The following is a 16,054-nucleotide window of genomic DNA, read 5'->3' as shown; positions in this document are numbered from 1 at the left end:
AGGTGTGAGAAATGAGCATGGTGATGTATCCGTTGAGGGGGCTGTGGAGAAATCAGCATGTGGGCACCGTCACCACTGGCCTGCTCAGCCCCTCTGCATTCCGCGTGCCGATGGTGGGTTCCACAGCTGCTCAGCAGGTTGGGATATGGAGGGGAAGAGGTAAGTAGCTGTGTGGATTCCAAAAGTAGAGCTGAGACTAGATACACGACTGAGGAAACGCCTTGAACCTTCTAGTCCAGGCGAAGTTGCTTCATCAAAGCCTCCAATGGGCACACTACCTCCTGGTGGACGGCGCTCTGTAGCTCAGACTTTTCAAGATCGTTCCCCTGGCCAAAATCGCACTCTAGGCACCTCCTCACTATCTCGCCGTAGCGCGGACCCAGCCTCATGGACTGCTTCGCCATTCGTCTCACCGCAACGATCTGGTCCTCTCCGTCTTGGAAAAGTATTGGCTTCTGTTGGCTGATCTCAAGCAGCGCGACTCCAAGACTGAAGAGCGGCACGTTCCGAACGCCATGGTACAGTGAGAGTTGATCGTCTGCTGGGTCTGCAGATGTCGCGGCTGTGGTTGCAGTGTCCTGGATTGTCGAGTCCGCTGCTTGGACCGCTTGATCTGCTACCATCTTGTCTGGCATACTTGTCTTGAAGTGCAGTGTCGACAAGACGGCGTTGGAGAGATCGGGGCTGTCTCCCAGCACGAATACATCTTGGGTTCGCCACACGTCGTCGAGCCATGGGGTCGAATTGTACTGGAGCAGCGAGACAGCCAAGCGATGGGCAATGTTGATCTGCTGGTCTGGCCGCACCTCGTTGTGTGGCATGGATGAGAGGACCTTTGCCATTGATGAGCTATTCGCGTGTAAGGGTCTCGCGACCGGCCGGCCGCCTTTGGCCGAGGGACCGGAACAGTAGAAAAGGTGTTGGCACTCCTCTTCTACTTTCAAGTATCCAAGACAACGGAGGCTGTTTGACTGAAGAGACGAGTTACAGAGCGTTTCGCCAATCAGACGGCATATGTCGTTGGTTTTGGCCAGGTCCACAAGCGCGGAAGGTGTAACAGGCATCTGAACCGGGCTTGCGTGTGTGACTGTGCAGGTCTCATTGCTGCTGAAACTGCTATTTTGGATGACACGTCTTGACAACGGAGCTTCTTCAGCTGCGCTTTCGGACGAATCTCGCGAGCGTTTACGATTAGGTCGAAGTAGATTGTTCAGATGTACATTCAGCAGGTTGCCCTCCACATGCAGAGAATCATCCGACTTCTTCGTCGAAACGCTGGATTGGATCTGGAGCCAGTATGGCACTCTACTGTTTGCTTTAGTTCATTGAGCTAAGCCAACTTTGTTCAAAGTAGACGCTTACGTTTGTGTTGCATTTGAGACATCTTGAAACGAGATTGCCATGTCCAAGGATACTCTCTCGTTGGCGTGTGGCTCTGCATCAAGACAGAGCATTGCTTCGTGACCTGCATGGTTACTCATGTCACAGCCCCAGGAGGTCATGAGTGCTCGATGGAGTGTCCCAGCAGCGTGGCGGACCATAGCGTACTGCCGAGGTGCCTGTTGTGGTACGTTCAGATATCCAGGTCGCTTGGTTTGCCTTGATCGGAACTCGTCGATATACGATCGGACCAGTGAGAGTTCTCCGTTGAGGTCCTTAAGACCGCGTAGCTGCTTCTCAAGCTCTGGTTTCCGAAATGTAAATTCCGTCTTTTTACACACTCGGCGGAATGTGTCTCGAAGGGGTTCGTCTTTCTGAGTGGTTCAAGTGAGCTGAAGCCGCCCAGGAGATGGACAAAGAAAAGAAAGGCAGTGTCCGGCACCTACTTTGAGTCTCTCTTTTTTCAATATCTTGAAGCATTGCATTTCCCGGTGCACCTCGCTCAGCGCGTGTGCAATGTGTTTCAAAATGCCAGCGCAATTCTCGTAGTTTTCCACGAGGCGCTGATCTTCTCGCCCGCCAGATAAGAGTATCCGCAGTGAATCGTCGTCGTCTAGAAGCAACAAGTCGCACTCATTCTCGAAATTGGTCTGTTGGATCTCGAACTGGAAGTAGAATTTGTCAATTTCTTCAGAGCATCTGCGATACGTTTTTATCAGTTTGCGAGCCGCTTTGTACGACTTGATGGCTTCGATTACAAGTGGTACGATACCGACCGCGAGGCCAGCGGCCTCCATCGTAGCGGAATGTTTGTGACGATACTTGGGTTGCTTGTGGGATGCGCTGTTTATCTGGATGTCAGCCGCAGTTCTTAGCCTTGGGGGCGCAGCTGTCTCGGAAGTGTGCCTTGGCTGCCCGCGGGTTCCACCAATTAGCTATCGATCATGTATGTCGGAGTGGGGTCGTCTGACATGTCAACGTCGACTCAGCCTCGCAAGTGATACTGCTTTGCCACACAGAAATAGATTGGATGTTGCACTCCTTAACAGCACCGTTCTTGAAACCACTTCCAAAGCCACTCGTTCTTCTTTTCTCCCCAAATCCATCGCCCATCTTGATTGCGAGCTAAGTAGGGATCAACCTACCGGTCGCAGAATCAAGATGCGCACTACAACGCTCTCTAAACCGACCGTGCCACCTAGCGACGCGCTTGCTCTGTATGACGCATGCCTGAGGCTGTTTCGCTCGTTGCTGAGTTTGGATTCTCGAGATGTCGTCATCCGAGAATATCAGACCCTCGTTTTGTGGGGGGAAGGGCGTCGCGATCAGCTGGGCGTCGCAATTGAGAAGTCCGAGCGACTACGAAAAGTCACTCTCCGATCTCTTTGCTCAATTTTGAGAGCATTGCGATGTGCGATCTACACCTAAACAGCGGTGCAATGGACTTGGCTGACACTGCTTAGCACTTATGCGAATTATGCGTAACGAACAAACGACATCCTCGTTGACAGATACGGATTTCGAGGAATCGGACGAATCGGACGAGGATACATCTGATAGCAGCAGTGACGACACAGATGCTGGAGTGGAAGATCCTTTTTCCTTTAGAACTTCGCGCCTTAGTTCAGTCAAAGAGGGTGGTACTCGGGCAAGATCCGATGTGGATACCCCAGACCCGCGCAAGGGAAAAGAACCGTTCAATGCAGTGGAGACGGAGAGAACGGAGATATCTCAGGGCTCTTCAGCATCAGCATCGCTCAAAAACCCAGACAGAGACGACACGACTTCCATGCTTATCTTTGACTCGGATTTCGCTGAGAAGCTTGACGATCTTCGAGTATATGTTCAAGGACTCGTTGACCTGGGTAGCACCATCGAGCAGCCCGCCGACCACAATAAGGACTCGAGACAAATATCGGAAAGACACCTCTCCAAATCGCTTTCTTCGCTACTCGAGCCTGCGGCGTATACTGGACAAATACAAGTCCGGTTTCCCAAGATTCGCGCAGAGCTTGCAACAGAGCTTGGAGTGCTTAACTATATACGTTTCGTGAGGCTCCAACTACGACGACAAACGAATCGCGGGACATCAGTGACATCCGAGGGTGTGTACACACCATCCATTACCTCTACTTCACCCGGAGGCTCTGCTGTCCGCGTACCTCCATTGCCAAGTGAGGAACTCAATTGCAAGAGCATTGGCTGCTGTATCGCGTGCGGAATGTCGGTGAATGTTAAAGACCGTCGCCAGTGGAAGTGAGTAGTCCCCATTTGATGGGTCGTGAATACGCGCTTACTGACGTCCTCGAAGAGAGCACGTTTTCCATGACCTCCGCCCTTATGTATGTTTGGTTCCAGGCTGTCAGCTGGAAACCTTCAACGACCGTTCTTCATTTGGCAGTCACCTTGTGACTTACCACGCGAACGATCCACTCGTTACCCAACAGCAGTGTCCCATCTGCCACAAGACTGCCTTCACGAGTCAGCCTTGTTTTCTCCTCCATGTTGCTCGCCATATGGAAGAGATAGCTTTGGCGGCATTGCCTTCAGGTGTGGAAAGCGATAGCCTTGTTGAAGACAATGTGAGCACAGACGATGAGCACGAGCTTGCAAGGGCAGTCACCACGGACCTCGAAAACAACAATACCAAAGACAAGAGATCGCGACCACCTCGCCACCGCAGCCTCAGCTCTATAGAAATTGGTTCAAGACGGTTCAGGACCCTTCGAAAACATCCACCAGACGACAGAACCCGGTCTAAATCCAAGACACGCACCCGGCCTCTGATGGCCGAGACGGCATCGGCGGAAGACCCAGCGCTGCACACGGAGCTCGTGCACATGCTCGCCCCTCAACCCATGGAGATGCGAGAGATTACTCGCAGGATGAAGGTTTCGGAAGAGGAGATCCGACCAACGCTGGCAAAAGTTGCTCGAGAGCAGAAAGGAAAATGGAAATTGGCGGATCGGGCATACAAAGAGCTAGACCCCTTCAGCCCAAGCGTTCGATTTCCGACGGAGGAGGAGCGCAAGAAGGCGATCGACAGAGCCGTCGGGGCGCTGGATCGTCAGAGGCTCGATCCCCGCGACGAGATTTGGCAGAAACTCCTCCCGGAAGCCGAGCGCGGCAAAGGAAAGACTCTGTCGAGGTTGACCAGAGGCGCTTTTGCGGCTGTGGCTTTTCCGGGTGTCCTACCAAAAAGGCCCCAAGGGTAGAGTGGGAATGGAATCCCACACGGGCAGCAGGATTCACCCACCTATCGCCCTTGGGAGCCCCGGCCCGCTGCGATTGCTATGCGGAGTGCGGAACACGTCGCTCTTCAGCCTCGGCGTGGCGTTGCTGGAGATCAACCAACAAGGGGATATCCCGCCCGACGGCGACGAGAACCAGATCGTGGCGATAAGGAGATTGTCAGAGGAGCCGATGAGACTGTGGACGCACTGCTAGGGGTGTCGTGTGAGAAGATGCCTCGGCTGTGACTTTGGGTGAGGAACGACCTCGGAAAGAGGGAGCTGCAGGGTACGAATGGTTCACAGTTCCCAACTCCACCACCTACCCTGTCCGAACAACACACAACTCTCACACTCGGACATGCTCCGCTTCATCAGAATGGAATCAGGCTCGCAGAAGTATAGTAACATCCGGAAGCCTCAGATTGAAGAAGAAAAGAATACCATTCGACCGAACTACATGTATATCCAGAAGCAGAACACAAAAAAGCATTAATAAAAACTACATCCAAGGAGAAAGAAGAGAAGAAAAGAAAAAAAAACTGTGTGATGATTTACGCCACCAGCGCCATGCAACAGTCCCACCCAGTGAATGAATCCCCAAAACCCCTGTTTTTTTCAAAGGACGTTGGTATATATCGCTAAGACGTAGCATTTGCCGAAGACAACGGTTGTTGTTTGTGTTCTCTTTCTTTTTTGTGTGCAACGGACATCATTCCAAACATATCCTCATGTAGAACAAGAAACCCGGCGAAACACCGGTGTGTAAGTAGAGCAGGAGGAGATGACCCAGCGCAATCTAGTTAGTTCACGACGCTTCTCCTCCTGCTGCGGCTATGGCTATTCGACGTATGGCTCATCGACGTCCTGCCGAAAGTATGCGACGACCTGCCAAAAGTGTGCGACAACCTGCTAGGGCCGCTACCGCTACCGCTGGCGACCTCGACCTCGTCGTCCTCGTCCTCCTCCAAATCCCTCTCGATGGCGCCCTCGGGCAGCTCCTCGTGGAAGACCCGCCTCAGCTCCTTGCACGCCGACAGGTAGTGCGCCTGGACGCCGGGGGTCGGGCGCAGCGGGTTGGGCGCCTTGTCCCAGCCGTGCGGCACGCCGGGCACCATGGTGTAGACGACGTTCTTGCCGAGCTCCCTGAGGCGGTCGCGCAGGCGCTCGCCCTCGGCGAGCAGCATGTCCCACTCGCAGGTGAAGAGGATGACGTCCTCGGGCAGGCCGGCCATCATGGCGTCCGGGGCGCGGCCGGGCGAGAGGTAAGGGTTGGACATGTCCATGGTGGGGGGCGAGAGGTAGCTCTCGTCGAAGAGCTGGGTGAAGACGGCGGGGAGCTCCTGGTCCTTGCGGACGCACGTCATGCGGCGCTGCTCGCGCGTGACCGTGTAGTCGGTCGACGGGTACCACGCGACGATGGCCTTGAGGCGCAGCTCGCGGCGGACGTTGACGAGCGTGCGGCCGCGGCTCAGCGCCTTCTGCGGGATGTTGTCCGTCGAGCCGGGGGCCGGGCTCATGCCGAAGGGCGTCTCGGCGTCGGCGGGCTCGGGCACGACCTCGCCCTGGAGGCGGAGCGGCACCGTCAGGCTCATGTTGCCGCCGCTGCTGAACCCGGAGACGGCGACGCGCTCGATGTCGATGAGCAGCGACTCGGCGTGCTCGGCCAGGTAGAGGATGGCGTCGACGCCGTCCTCGACCGCCGTCGGGAAGGCGTACTCGGGCGCGCGGCGGTAGTCGACGCTGACGACGACGGCGCCCACCTCTCGCACCACCGTCGCGCACCACCGGGCGTCGTCCGTCGCCTGCCCCAGCGTGAAGCCGCCGCCGTGGAAGTTGACCACGACCGGGAACCGCTTCTCCCTCATTCGCTTCTGCAGGCTGTAGTCCTCGGGCACGTAGAATTGGAGCTTGAACTCGCCCTTGATCGGCGACACGGTGGTGGGTACGGTGCGGGTGAAGGACGGCTTGGGCGGGCGCGGCGATGCCATGCGGTGCAGCATCATGCCAATTCCCATGAGCACCCGCCAGAATTGGGCCTGGACGTGGAGCGCCCATCGTGGGCGCGGTGCGCGCGATGTCGGTGGTTCGGATTTGGCCATGGTGGGTGGATTCGTGGTAGTGGCGACACGCCACGGGGTGTGACGATGTGGGCGAGCGAGAGCGGTAGGGCTGGATGCACCTGCAGGCGGGAGATAAGGCGGCGGCCGGCCAATCTCAACGAAAACGCGGAGGTGGGCGGCAAAGGCAGGCGTGCATTAGCTTCGGGAAGTTGGAGGAGCTAAGGAGGGAGTTCGAAGGTGAAATGGAGAAGAGAGTGAACAACACAGCCTCACTACTTGCATGGGCCGGGGGTACGCGACTATGATGTGGTTCTCGGCCGGGCTTTTGTGCCTGGGTCGTCAGGCCAGAGCGATGACGTAGAGTCCCGACTCCCGACGCCTTGACCTGGGGCATCCAACCGATCAAGGAAGCTCCACATCATCGGCTCACGCCGATCCCCCTCCGGCGCCATCCATCAAAGCATGCTACATCCATCATCGTCAATAATGATGCAAAATCGCGGGGTTTAGGATTGTATTGGGGCAGTGCGCTACTGCCAAGGGCTACAAACAAAGCTGCAGTCTGTCCGCAACGAATAAATCAAAAGCCACCAGATCAGCCCGAAGGGGCGTGGGTCATCATGTCCTCGAGAAGCGCCGCCCATAACCCAGATGCTCCTCTAATGAATGCCCGCAAGCTATGCAACAAAAGAACCCTAATAATCCGAAACCCGCCCAGGCATACTGGGCCTGCCAAAGCTAGTCGGTCATGTCAACGCCGTGAAAGTAACCAAGGTGCAACCATTAATAATCGTGTAAGACGCGCAAAGGAATGTCGGCGGTAGGCTTCGCATCGCCTCGTCCGAGCCGGCTTAGACGTGCTCCCAGTCGTCGTCCTCGCCCTTGGCCGCCCTCTTGCCCTTGCCCGCGCGGCCGCGCAGGTTGGCGGGCTCGCCGTTGCCGTCCAGCACCTCGTACTCCTCGTTGACCAGCTCGTGCGTCTTGCGGTCCTCGAACCGCTCAATCGCCTGAACCAGCGCCTGGTTGAGGATCTGGCTGCCGTGGCTGGGACCCTTCTCCGCATCGAACGAGTATGTGATGCCGGCGTCGGGCTCCGGTGCCGCAGAGGACTCGATCGGCTCGTCGTCTGTCGATTCGCCGCTGGTGTAGTGGTCCATGGGGAACACTTCGTGCTTCCGGCTCCGGGCGGCATGCGCGACTTCCTTGGCCTTCTCGCGGCGATGCGCGGCGGCAACCCTGCATGCGCCGTTAGCATTCGAACCCGTACCATGCACGGGTGGAGTGAGCTCACCTGTGGCTGATGCGAACGGGCCTGGGGTTGCTGTTCAGCGGCCGTCCGGGGCCCCATGCGCCGCCATTTGCCCACTTTGCCTTCTGCTCGTGGTCACGCTGGTAGTCGATGGAGCCGGCGCGGAGGTCGGAGGTCGAGTTGGACTGCTCGGAGGCCATGGTGAAGAGCTGGTGTAGGTTGGCGGTAGAGAGCGACTTGGAGTGAGGCAGGCTGATAAGCTTGGATGGAGGATGGGGGGATTGGTCGGTTATGAGTCGTGGAGGATGGTAGCAGGCGGCAGGGAGGTCGGCGACTTATAGGTCAAGTGGGCGTGTCCGGATGATGAGTCGGAGCTGAGTCACTGGGGGAGGAGGTAGTGGCTGTGCTATGCGCAGTTGGTGCTCTTGCGGTGTCCGAATAGGGAGCACTTCTGGAACGGGGGGAAGCTGGGGCTCGTCTGTTGCGGCAGGCGCGATACAAGTGCTGGCAGGAAGGCAGAAGAGCCGGAAGGCAGGATAAAGGAGGCTCTTGTTTATGTACTCGGGGGGGCAGATGACGCGCCCGGCCGGGTGCTGCGTTGCTACCATGTTGGACAAAGGGATCCGAGATAAGAGGCTGGCTAAGATGAGCCACGGGACCCAGCCTGGACTGCCGCCCATGGAGGCTGATCGCGCTCCACGCCGCAGGATGCTGGCCGCTGATAGGAGAGCGTGATGGCCCTCGGCCTGTCAGCGTGGAGCCCTGATTGTGGCTGCGGTCGTCAGGTACGGGGACGTGGTGCAACGCTGACGTCTGGCGGGGTCGGCTTTGTGCTGCTGCCCGCTGCTGCCCGCCACCGGCATCACGGCGGCTAGGCACTCTGGGGATGTCGCCATCACGGGCGCGAGTGGACGTGCTCAAGGTCTGGCAAGGTGTCCTTCGGTTGGTGACGGACGAGGGGCAGCGCGGTGCCAGCCAGAGCCGATCCTCCGCATCGCCTTGACGCGCTGACTCCACAGCCGCCGCCGCCGCCCGGGCAAGCCCCATCCATTCAGGCAAGATAATACACCCACCCCACCCGCCGCCTATCTACATGCCACCAACGTAACCCGACCGCGGAGCCCCTCACTCGTCAGCTGCCGCTGCCGCTGCCGCTGCCGCTTCTCCGGGTCGCGCGCCAGATGCGTCGCTGTCGCTGTCGCTGTCCTCGCCCCCCGCCGCCGCCTCGCTGGGCAGCTCGCTGGGGAACCAACCGTAGGCCGCGAGGTCGACGAGGTACTCGCCCAAGCTGCCTCGGCCCACGTGGACCCCTTCGCGGCGCAGAGCTGCGGCTTGTCGGCTGGCACCCCCCGGGCCCCTTTGTTCGCCGGTCAGGTCAGCCAGTGCGCGTCGGTCACGGGGTTGGAGCGCTTGCTTTCGCGCTGAGACAATGGCTGTGTTGTCAAGCGCAGCACATACCTCGGGCTGATGACGCCCTTTGAGTTGATGACGCGCTGCCACGGCACGTTGCCGCTATGCCATCTCGGTCCGCTGCCGCCGTCACCGTTGCTGCCGCCTGCCTGCTCGGTGTCGCCCGGCGACGGAAGGTGTTTGAGAGAGACACCGACCTGTCTGCATCGCCGTCAGCCCGTGTCGTTTCCCATGGTCGCGGCCCGGCATCGACGTACCTGGGACATTCCGCTGCTCGATGAGACCGTCGTCAGTCTAGAGTGCTGCCGGGTGCAGCCGGGTGCGCTGGACTTACGCCTGCCCACGAGCCGTGCAATGTGCCCGTAGGACGTGACCGTGCCTCGAGGTATCTCTTGCACTGCCTGATACACGGCTGCGAACCACGCCGCAGCCTCCTCTGATCGAGGCGCCATGTTTGCTGAGTCAAGGTGAGATCATCGAAGAGTCAGATCAAGACTCCGGCCAGGCAGAAGAGTGACTCTAGAGAATCGCCCAAACAGTCCAAGCTCGCCAAGCGCATGTCCGAGAATGAGTCACGTGGGATTGCATTTCCTAATCGGGCAAGCAACCTATCAACTGAGCTCGGTTGAGGACGGTTCCGGGCTTGGGCGATTGTTTCACGTAAAGGAATACAACATGGAATATACTACCGTAGATTTGACATCATGGCCCACCGACCACTTCCAATCCTATACGATGGACGTGGTTTCGTCTACCGTGCATCGGCTGCTCGACTCCCCCCTTCGACATCGCGCGTGCCACAACTCCATACCTCCCAACCGGCAGCACGAGCTTCGCCCGAAACGCCTGCCAACTGTAGTCCACGCGGTCCGCCACATCTGCATCGACCCAGCCCCCGTCGGCGCCATCATCGGCGCAGACGCGCACGCTCGCGATCCCGTCGTGGCTCCACGCCCACCCACTGACCACGACATCCGCGCTACCGCCCTCGCCGCCGCCGGCGACGCCATCACGACGACCGGTCAACAGGAGCACCCGCGTGTCTGGCGGTGGGTCCACGATCATCGAGTTCGGCTCCACCGCCCACACCGGCCGCCGCACCACCGCCAGCTCCTCAGCCACTGCACCGCCACCAGCGCCATCAACACCGCCGGACATTGAAGCAGCCAGCGGAACAGCAAGCACGCTCTCGTTGTACCAGCGCGTCGTAAACGGCGACGGCGCGCGCGCCGGCCGCGCCGAGAGCCGACACAGCCACTTGGTCATGTTTGTCCCGAACCAGCCGGGCACGACGAGGCGGACCGGCCCGCCGCGCTCCCTGCGCAGCGGCGCGCCGTTCATCTCATACGCGACCAGCGCCTCGCCGCCGCGCGCCTCGCCCATCGGCACGTCCTTCTGGTAGCGGTCCGCCTGCACGCCGGCGAAGGCGCCGCGGTCGAGCCCCTCGGACCAGACGAACGCGGCGCGCGGCAGCGGCGCCGCCAGGTCGAGCAGCGAGGACAGGCGCACGCCGGTCCAGACGACGTTGCCGACGCGCCAGAGGGCGTTGGTGGGGTACGGGTCGAGGAGCGGGCTGCCGTAGCATTCGTGGAAGGCGGTTAGGGTGGTGCGGGGGAGCTGTTTTAGTTGGGGGAGGGTGAGGGCGAAGGGGTGGCGGACGAGGCCGTCGATGACTAGGAGCCACTTTTCTGGGTCGACGACGGCCGGGCCCATGTGGATGGTTTCGAAGAGGAGGTCGTCCGGGGTGATGAAGTCTTTTAGCATGTGAGGCGGTGGGGGGTGGCGGATGTGGAAGCCGGGAGGGTCTATTGCAAGGCATGCTTTGCGCTCTTCGTCTTCGCCTGGAGGGCGCGCGAATGGGATGGTGGCTGGGTCCTCCATCGTTTAGCGTTGCGGATTGGAGAAGCTGTCCCCGCGGTCAGCTTGCTGCATCAACGGATCCATTGGAGAGCATGTCGAGTCCAAAGTGCGCACCTTGGAAAAGGTCAACTCAAACTATGTGCATGATGGCTAAGATAACATAACGGAGGCAGATATCGGATAATGAGGCAGCGGCTAGAAAACAGTAGTACTACATCTATACATATGATCAAGACAGACGAATATCTTGCAGCACTAGAGAATCTGAAGAACTGCTTGAGATGATAGCCGTGAGGTGGAGAAGTGGGTTTGAGCGGGGAAGAGGGTGTCTCGCTTACATAATAAGATTCCAACTGAAATCTTGGCATGTTTGCAGCTTTTGGTCACTGCACGACCGCGTCACATACCAGAACTTGTAGTGATAATAGCTCCAAGTTCTCCACACTCCCTCACCACGCCCCCTCCATACCCCTCTACCAAACCGACAATGTCACTCGCCGACTATCTCGCAAAAAAGTACCTCACCGCCGACGCACCCGCCGAGAAGAAGACCAAAAAGCGCAAGAGAAAGCCCGGAGCAGCAGCAGCCGCCGAATCTAGCGGCGGCCTCGTCATCGCCGACGACGATGTCACCGGCTGGAACAACGGGCCCCAGGCGCAAGACGACGAAGACGCCCCCATGATGGGTGAGTCCAATCCCCCTCATCCCCATGTCCACGAAACGCAGCACCTCCCCAAAACGCCTCCCTCCACCACCCATTTCCTCCTCCTCCTCCTCCTCCACCTTCCTCTCCCTCTCCCTCCACAACTCCCACCGCTAACCCCCCACCCCCACGCCCCACAGTCGGCACCGCCGCCAGCGCCGAATTCCGCAAAAAAGCCTCGAGCACCTGGAAGACCGTGGGCGCCGCCGCGCCCACGTCGGCCGACCAAGCCGCGGCCGACGCCATCATCGCGTCCGCGGCGGCCGAAAACGCCGCCCGCGACGCCGCGTCGCGCGGGGACGACGACCCCATGATCGTCGACAACGAAAACGACGACGACGAAAACGACGACGACGGCCCCGCCCTCGAGAACGGCGCGCGCGCGGGATTGCAGACGGCGGCGCAAGTGACGGCGGCGGTGGAGAAGCGGCAGCGGGCGGAAAGGCGGATGATGGAGGAGGCGATCAAGGAAGCGGGCGGTGGAGTCGCGGGGTCGACGGAGACGATATATCGCGACGCGAGCGGGCGGATCATCAACGTGGCGATGAAGCGGGCGGAGGCGCGGCGGGCGGCGGAGGAGGCGGAGGCGGCGCGGCGGCGGGAAGAAGAGGAGGCGAAGGGGGACGTGCAGCGGGCGGAGAGGGAGGAGCGCGGGAGGCGGTTGCGGGAGGCGAAGTATTTGACGGTGGCGAGGGGGGCGGATGATGCGGAGATCAATGAGGAGATGAGGGGGAAGGAGAGGTGGAGCGATCCGGCGTTGGCGTTTTTGTCGAGGAAGAAGGAGGGGAAGAGCAGGACGGGGAGGCCGTTGTACAAGGGCGCGTTTGAGCCGAATCGGTATGGGATCAGGCCTGGGCATAGGTGGGACGGGGTGGATAGGAGTACGGGGTTTGAGAGGGAGTGGTTCAGGTCGCGGAATGCGAGGCAGAATCGGGCGAATTTGGAGTATGCGTGGCAGATGGATGAGTAGTGAGTGGAAAGGGCTGGATGGGTGCGTTGGGGGCAGCGGGGGTACGCCTTCATCGTTGGGGAATCTGGGCAAGTGCATCGGTATAGCAAGGCGTTCTGGGATCCTGTGGGCTGCAGGATGATAGACACCTGAACTCAGGTGTTATGCGTCTTCTGCGATTTTGCTCATGCTTTGTTTGGACTTGGTGTCTTGCTGCGTGGGTCTGGAATTCGTGAAGGCGAGCCGCGCCATTCGTTTGTTCCGGAGCTTTTTCCTACTCCACTTGGAGTTGGGGGACAGGAACAATCTAACAAAATCTACATAAAGAACCTGTCCGATGTCTATACAACCATCCCTTATGTTACAGCCATATCTTCATACAATCACAAGCGTTGACTTCTTTTACACCTACCACAACACCTCGGTTCTCGCCTTCGGCGGGCTTTCCGCACGCTCGTATACACCCTCAGCGTTAAATTCAAACGGGCTGCACTGCCACCTCCGCGCAAACCTCTGTGCCTCCGCCTTGTTCTCCAAGGTGACGATGTACCGCGACGGCACCTTCCGCACTCCGCTATTGTCTACTGGCTTCCGCTCGTTGGAATTCACTCTTACCACGCCTTCGGCGCTGTTGGTGCCGCCAACGACGAGCCACGGCAGCCCGCGGTCCTTGCCATCGCGAGCGATGGTCTTGCGCACTTCATTGAAGGACGGCTGCGCGCCGTCGAACCACAAGAGAACTTTAGCGATGGAGAATTGGGCGATGGAGTCGGCGTCCGACAGGTCGGGAGAAGCACCGAGGGAATTGGCGGGGCCGACGATGGGCCCGTAACCGCCCTGAGCGAGGAGCTGGTGGAGCTTGCGCGGGTACGGGTACGGGACGACGCTGCAATAGATACTGGTGCTGGCGGGCGGACCGAGGGTGTATGATTGTAGGATGGCATGAATGTCGACGCCATGGTCATCGCGGAAGCCTGGCGGATGGGGGAGGGCGGAGAGAAGCGAGCTTGCAGAATGCCTTTTAGTCGTCACATGCAGTTCACGCACATGTTTTTGGAAGTCGCGGGCGCCGCGGACGTTGCGGAACAGAACGTAATACTGGTCCAGACGTTCCAACGTCTCCTCGTCCCGGACAGGGATGACTGTGGGGGCAGTGTGAGCGACTGGGATATGAGTGGAACAAGCGGGTGCTTTTCTTACCTTTGATGAAATCCGGGTCCGACCAGCCTTCGATGTACTTGCTGGACTGGGGCACCAAACGTCTGATATCTGCTTCCGCCAAGTTCTTGCTAAGGCCTGAAAGCTGAACGACGACGAGATCCTTCACGTACAAGGCTTGCATGCGTTTGTTGGTCCATTCGTCACGCTCAACAAGCTCTGGTCGGCGTTCGAAGTTTTGTACTTGAAGGTCAAGACTCAACTTTGGCACCTGACGCTCCTGGGGAGCTGGTTGCTGAACATTTTGGCTATCATGCGCTAGCTCGGGAAAAAGTTCACTCAAAAGCGGAGCCTGTTGCTTTTGATTTTCAGTCACCGTTGGTTTGAGGATTTCGTCAACCAGGCTTCCCGTGTGGTCCCGACTCGGCTTTGCGAATTTGTCTGTGTTTCCAGCTGAATGCTCCTCCGGTACATTGCCGAGGACTTCTTCTACAAGGGAGCTTTGACCATCTTCCTGATCAGACCCCTCCTGTTGGTTGGGAACACCGCTCGTCGGACTCTTTCGTGGGCCATATAGTTCTGCTGGGATCGCTGTTCCGGTCATATGAGGCAGAGGCCGGTTGGGATTCCTTGATAAAAACCGACGTGGGTGAGCAACATCTTCCGGGTGTTTTCCAGTATCCACCAATCCATCTACTCCAGCTCTCACGGGAGAATCCGGGTTTTCCTTCCAAGTCTGGTCCTGTTCATAAATATCCCTATTGCGCGTTGTTTTTGGTGACACATTACTAATGATTGGAGACGCATCATCTCCCGAAGGCTTGTAGCCTTTTAGCTCATTCAACCGTCGAGACGCTTGAACAAGTAGGCTTTCTAGCTCGTCGAGCCGCTGCTCATGGAGAGACCTAGTAGCAGGTTCAACGTTCTGTCGGTATCTGCTTGGCTGAGGATGATCTTCGATCTGCGCTGATAGGCTGGAATGCATTCTCCCAATTGCATCCCGAAGACGCTCTCTCACACTGATGGGATCCGGTTTCCTTGCCTTCAAGTCCTGCAGCGGTCTGTACGTAACCGTTGCCTCTGCCTCCTCAGGGTCCTTCTCCTCAGGATCCTTCTCCTCAGGATCCTTCTCCTCAGGATCCTTCTCCTCAAGATCCTTCTCCTCAAGGTTCTGCTTCTCGTCCGGCTGTTCCTCCCCGAGACCCTCATGCACCTCCACCTCCACCTCTTCCGCAGCAGTCGGTTTTTCCTGCCCAATCTGAGCCACCTCCTGCTTCAAGCGCTGCCACGTCGCATCGTCCATGATGGTATCTCTCGTGATGGCACCGACTCGCAGTCCGCCCGCCCGCCCCCCAACAAGCCGCACGGGCGAGACCATCTGCGCGAGCCTTTCCAACCGACCAGACTCCCGCGATTGCCCGCCCAGACCCTTCACGCTCCTCCATTTGAGATCCAGCGGGCGGTCGCCCATCGACTTCCACTCAAGATCGACGTCCACTTTCTTCAACCTCTTCATCACGGTGGCAGGCTTTTCGACTGGCCGGGAGCTCTTCTTCTTCTTCTGCTTCTGCGCCTCCCTCCCCGGCTTCCTCCGTTTGACACCTGGCGTCGACTCCGCAGGCGTGCGAGCGCGGGAGGAGGAGGAGGCGGCCGCCCCCGCAGCAGCACCAACGCCATTGCCCTCCTGATTCAGCGGCTTCGGAAGTTTTGCACGCTTGAGACGGGGCTTCGCGAGCTTGGTTCTTGTAGCAGTGGGCTGAGCATGGCTCGTGGAGGCATTGGATTGTTCGGTCGCGGCAGGGCGGCGGGCTCCGTCGGGGGTGGGGAAATCGCTATAGGATCGGCGGAGGGGGGCGGCGGCGGCAGGACATGGTCTGCGTGGGTTGCAGGGCGGGCGGGCGGCGGCGGCGGCGGCGCTCCATGCAGGCCGGCGGAGGAAGGACTGCGGCGGGAGCGGGCGCAGCAGCGGGAGCGGCGGCATTCAATTGGAGTGTGGGGAGGCGGCTTCGCTGCGGGCGGACGACCGAAGCATCGCACCTGGGGTTGTGGGC

The 16,054-nt window shown here is 59.0% G+C and overlaps 8 protein-coding genes across 8 annotated transcripts; 2 read left to right on the top strand and 6 right to left on the bottom strand.

Annotated features, from left to right (window-relative positions):
• Positions 1-230: 230 nt before the first annotated feature.
• BKCO1_330008 (lon protease like peroxisomal) lies at positions 231-2,177 on the bottom strand (the record flags this gene model as incomplete). The annotated part of the gene is made up of 3 exons (XM_020274581.1): positions 231-1,305; positions 1,363-1,754; positions 1,827-2,177. The coding sequence occupies 3 exons, from the start codon at positions 2,175-2,177 to the stop codon at positions 231-233; spliced, it is 1,818 nt and encodes a 605-aa protein (XP_020129346.1).
• Positions 2,178-2,541: 364 nt separating this feature from the next.
• BKCO1_330007 (transcription factor c2h2) lies at positions 2,542-4,595 on the top strand (the record flags this gene model as incomplete). The annotated part of the gene is made up of 3 exons (XM_020274570.1): positions 2,542-2,791; positions 2,844-3,636; positions 3,692-4,595. 3 exons carry the CDS (start codon positions 2,542-2,544, stop codon positions 4,593-4,595), a joined length of 1,947 nt encoding a protein of 648 aa, XP_020129354.1.
• An 818-nt stretch (positions 4,596-5,413) lies between these two features.
• BKCO1_330006 (alpha beta-hydrolase) lies at positions 5,414-6,712 on the bottom strand (the record flags this gene model as incomplete). The annotated part of the gene is made up of 1 exon (XM_020274559.1): positions 5,414-6,712. One exon carries the CDS (start codon positions 6,710-6,712, stop codon positions 5,414-5,416), a length of 1,299 nt encoding a protein of 432 aa, XP_020129353.1.
• An 812-nt stretch (positions 6,713-7,524) lies between these two features.
• BKCO1_330005 (uncharacterized protein) lies at positions 7,525-8,122 on the bottom strand (the record flags this gene model as incomplete). Its single annotated transcript, XM_020274548.1, has 2 exons — positions 7,525-7,909; positions 7,965-8,122. The coding sequence occupies 2 exons, from the start codon at positions 8,120-8,122 to the stop codon at positions 7,525-7,527; spliced, it is 543 nt and encodes a 180-aa protein (XP_020129352.1).
• A 925-nt stretch (positions 8,123-9,047) lies between these two features.
• Positions 9,048-9,784, bottom strand: BKCO1_330004 (mgmt family protein; the record flags this gene model as incomplete). The annotated part of the gene is made up of 4 exons (XM_020274537.1): positions 9,048-9,279; positions 9,381-9,533; positions 9,590-9,602; positions 9,667-9,784. The coding sequence occupies 4 exons, from the start codon at positions 9,782-9,784 to the stop codon at positions 9,048-9,050; spliced, it is 516 nt and encodes a 171-aa protein (XP_020129351.1).
• A 250-nt stretch (positions 9,785-10,034) lies between these two features.
• On the bottom strand, positions 10,035-11,213 carry BKCO1_330003 (sulfite oxidase; the record flags this gene model as incomplete). The annotated part of the gene is made up of 1 exon (XM_020274526.1): positions 10,035-11,213. The coding sequence occupies one exon, from the start codon at positions 11,211-11,213 to the stop codon at positions 10,035-10,037; it is 1,179 nt and encodes a 392-aa protein (XP_020129350.1).
• A 466-nt stretch (positions 11,214-11,679) lies between these two features.
• On the top strand, positions 11,680-12,866 carry BKCO1_330002 (pre-mrna-splicing factor cwc26; the record flags this gene model as incomplete). The annotated part of the gene is made up of 2 exons (XM_020274515.1): positions 11,680-11,878; positions 11,920-12,866. The coding sequence occupies 2 exons, from the start codon at positions 11,680-11,682 to the stop codon at positions 12,864-12,866; spliced, it is 1,146 nt and encodes a 381-aa protein (XP_020129349.1).
• Positions 12,867-13,253: 387 nt separating this feature from the next.
• On the bottom strand, positions 13,254-15,984 carry BKCO1_330001 (uncharacterized protein; the record flags this gene model as incomplete). Its single annotated transcript, XM_020274495.1, has 2 exons — positions 13,254-13,987; positions 14,046-15,984. 2 exons carry the CDS (start codon positions 15,982-15,984, stop codon positions 13,254-13,256), a joined length of 2,673 nt encoding a protein of 890 aa, XP_020129348.1.
• Positions 15,985-16,054: the final 70 nt, after the last annotated feature.

Source organism: Diplodia corticola (genome assembly GCF_001883845.1).
Source record: "Diplodia corticola strain CBS 112549 chromosome Unknown scaffold33, whole genome shotgun sequence".
In the NCBI taxonomy this organism is placed as follows: domain Eukaryota; kingdom Fungi; phylum Ascomycota; class Dothideomycetes; order Botryosphaeriales; family Botryosphaeriaceae; genus Diplodia; species Diplodia corticola.
The sequence above is the reverse complement of the archived record's forward strand: the minus strand, read 5'-3'. Positions and strand labels throughout refer to the sequence as shown.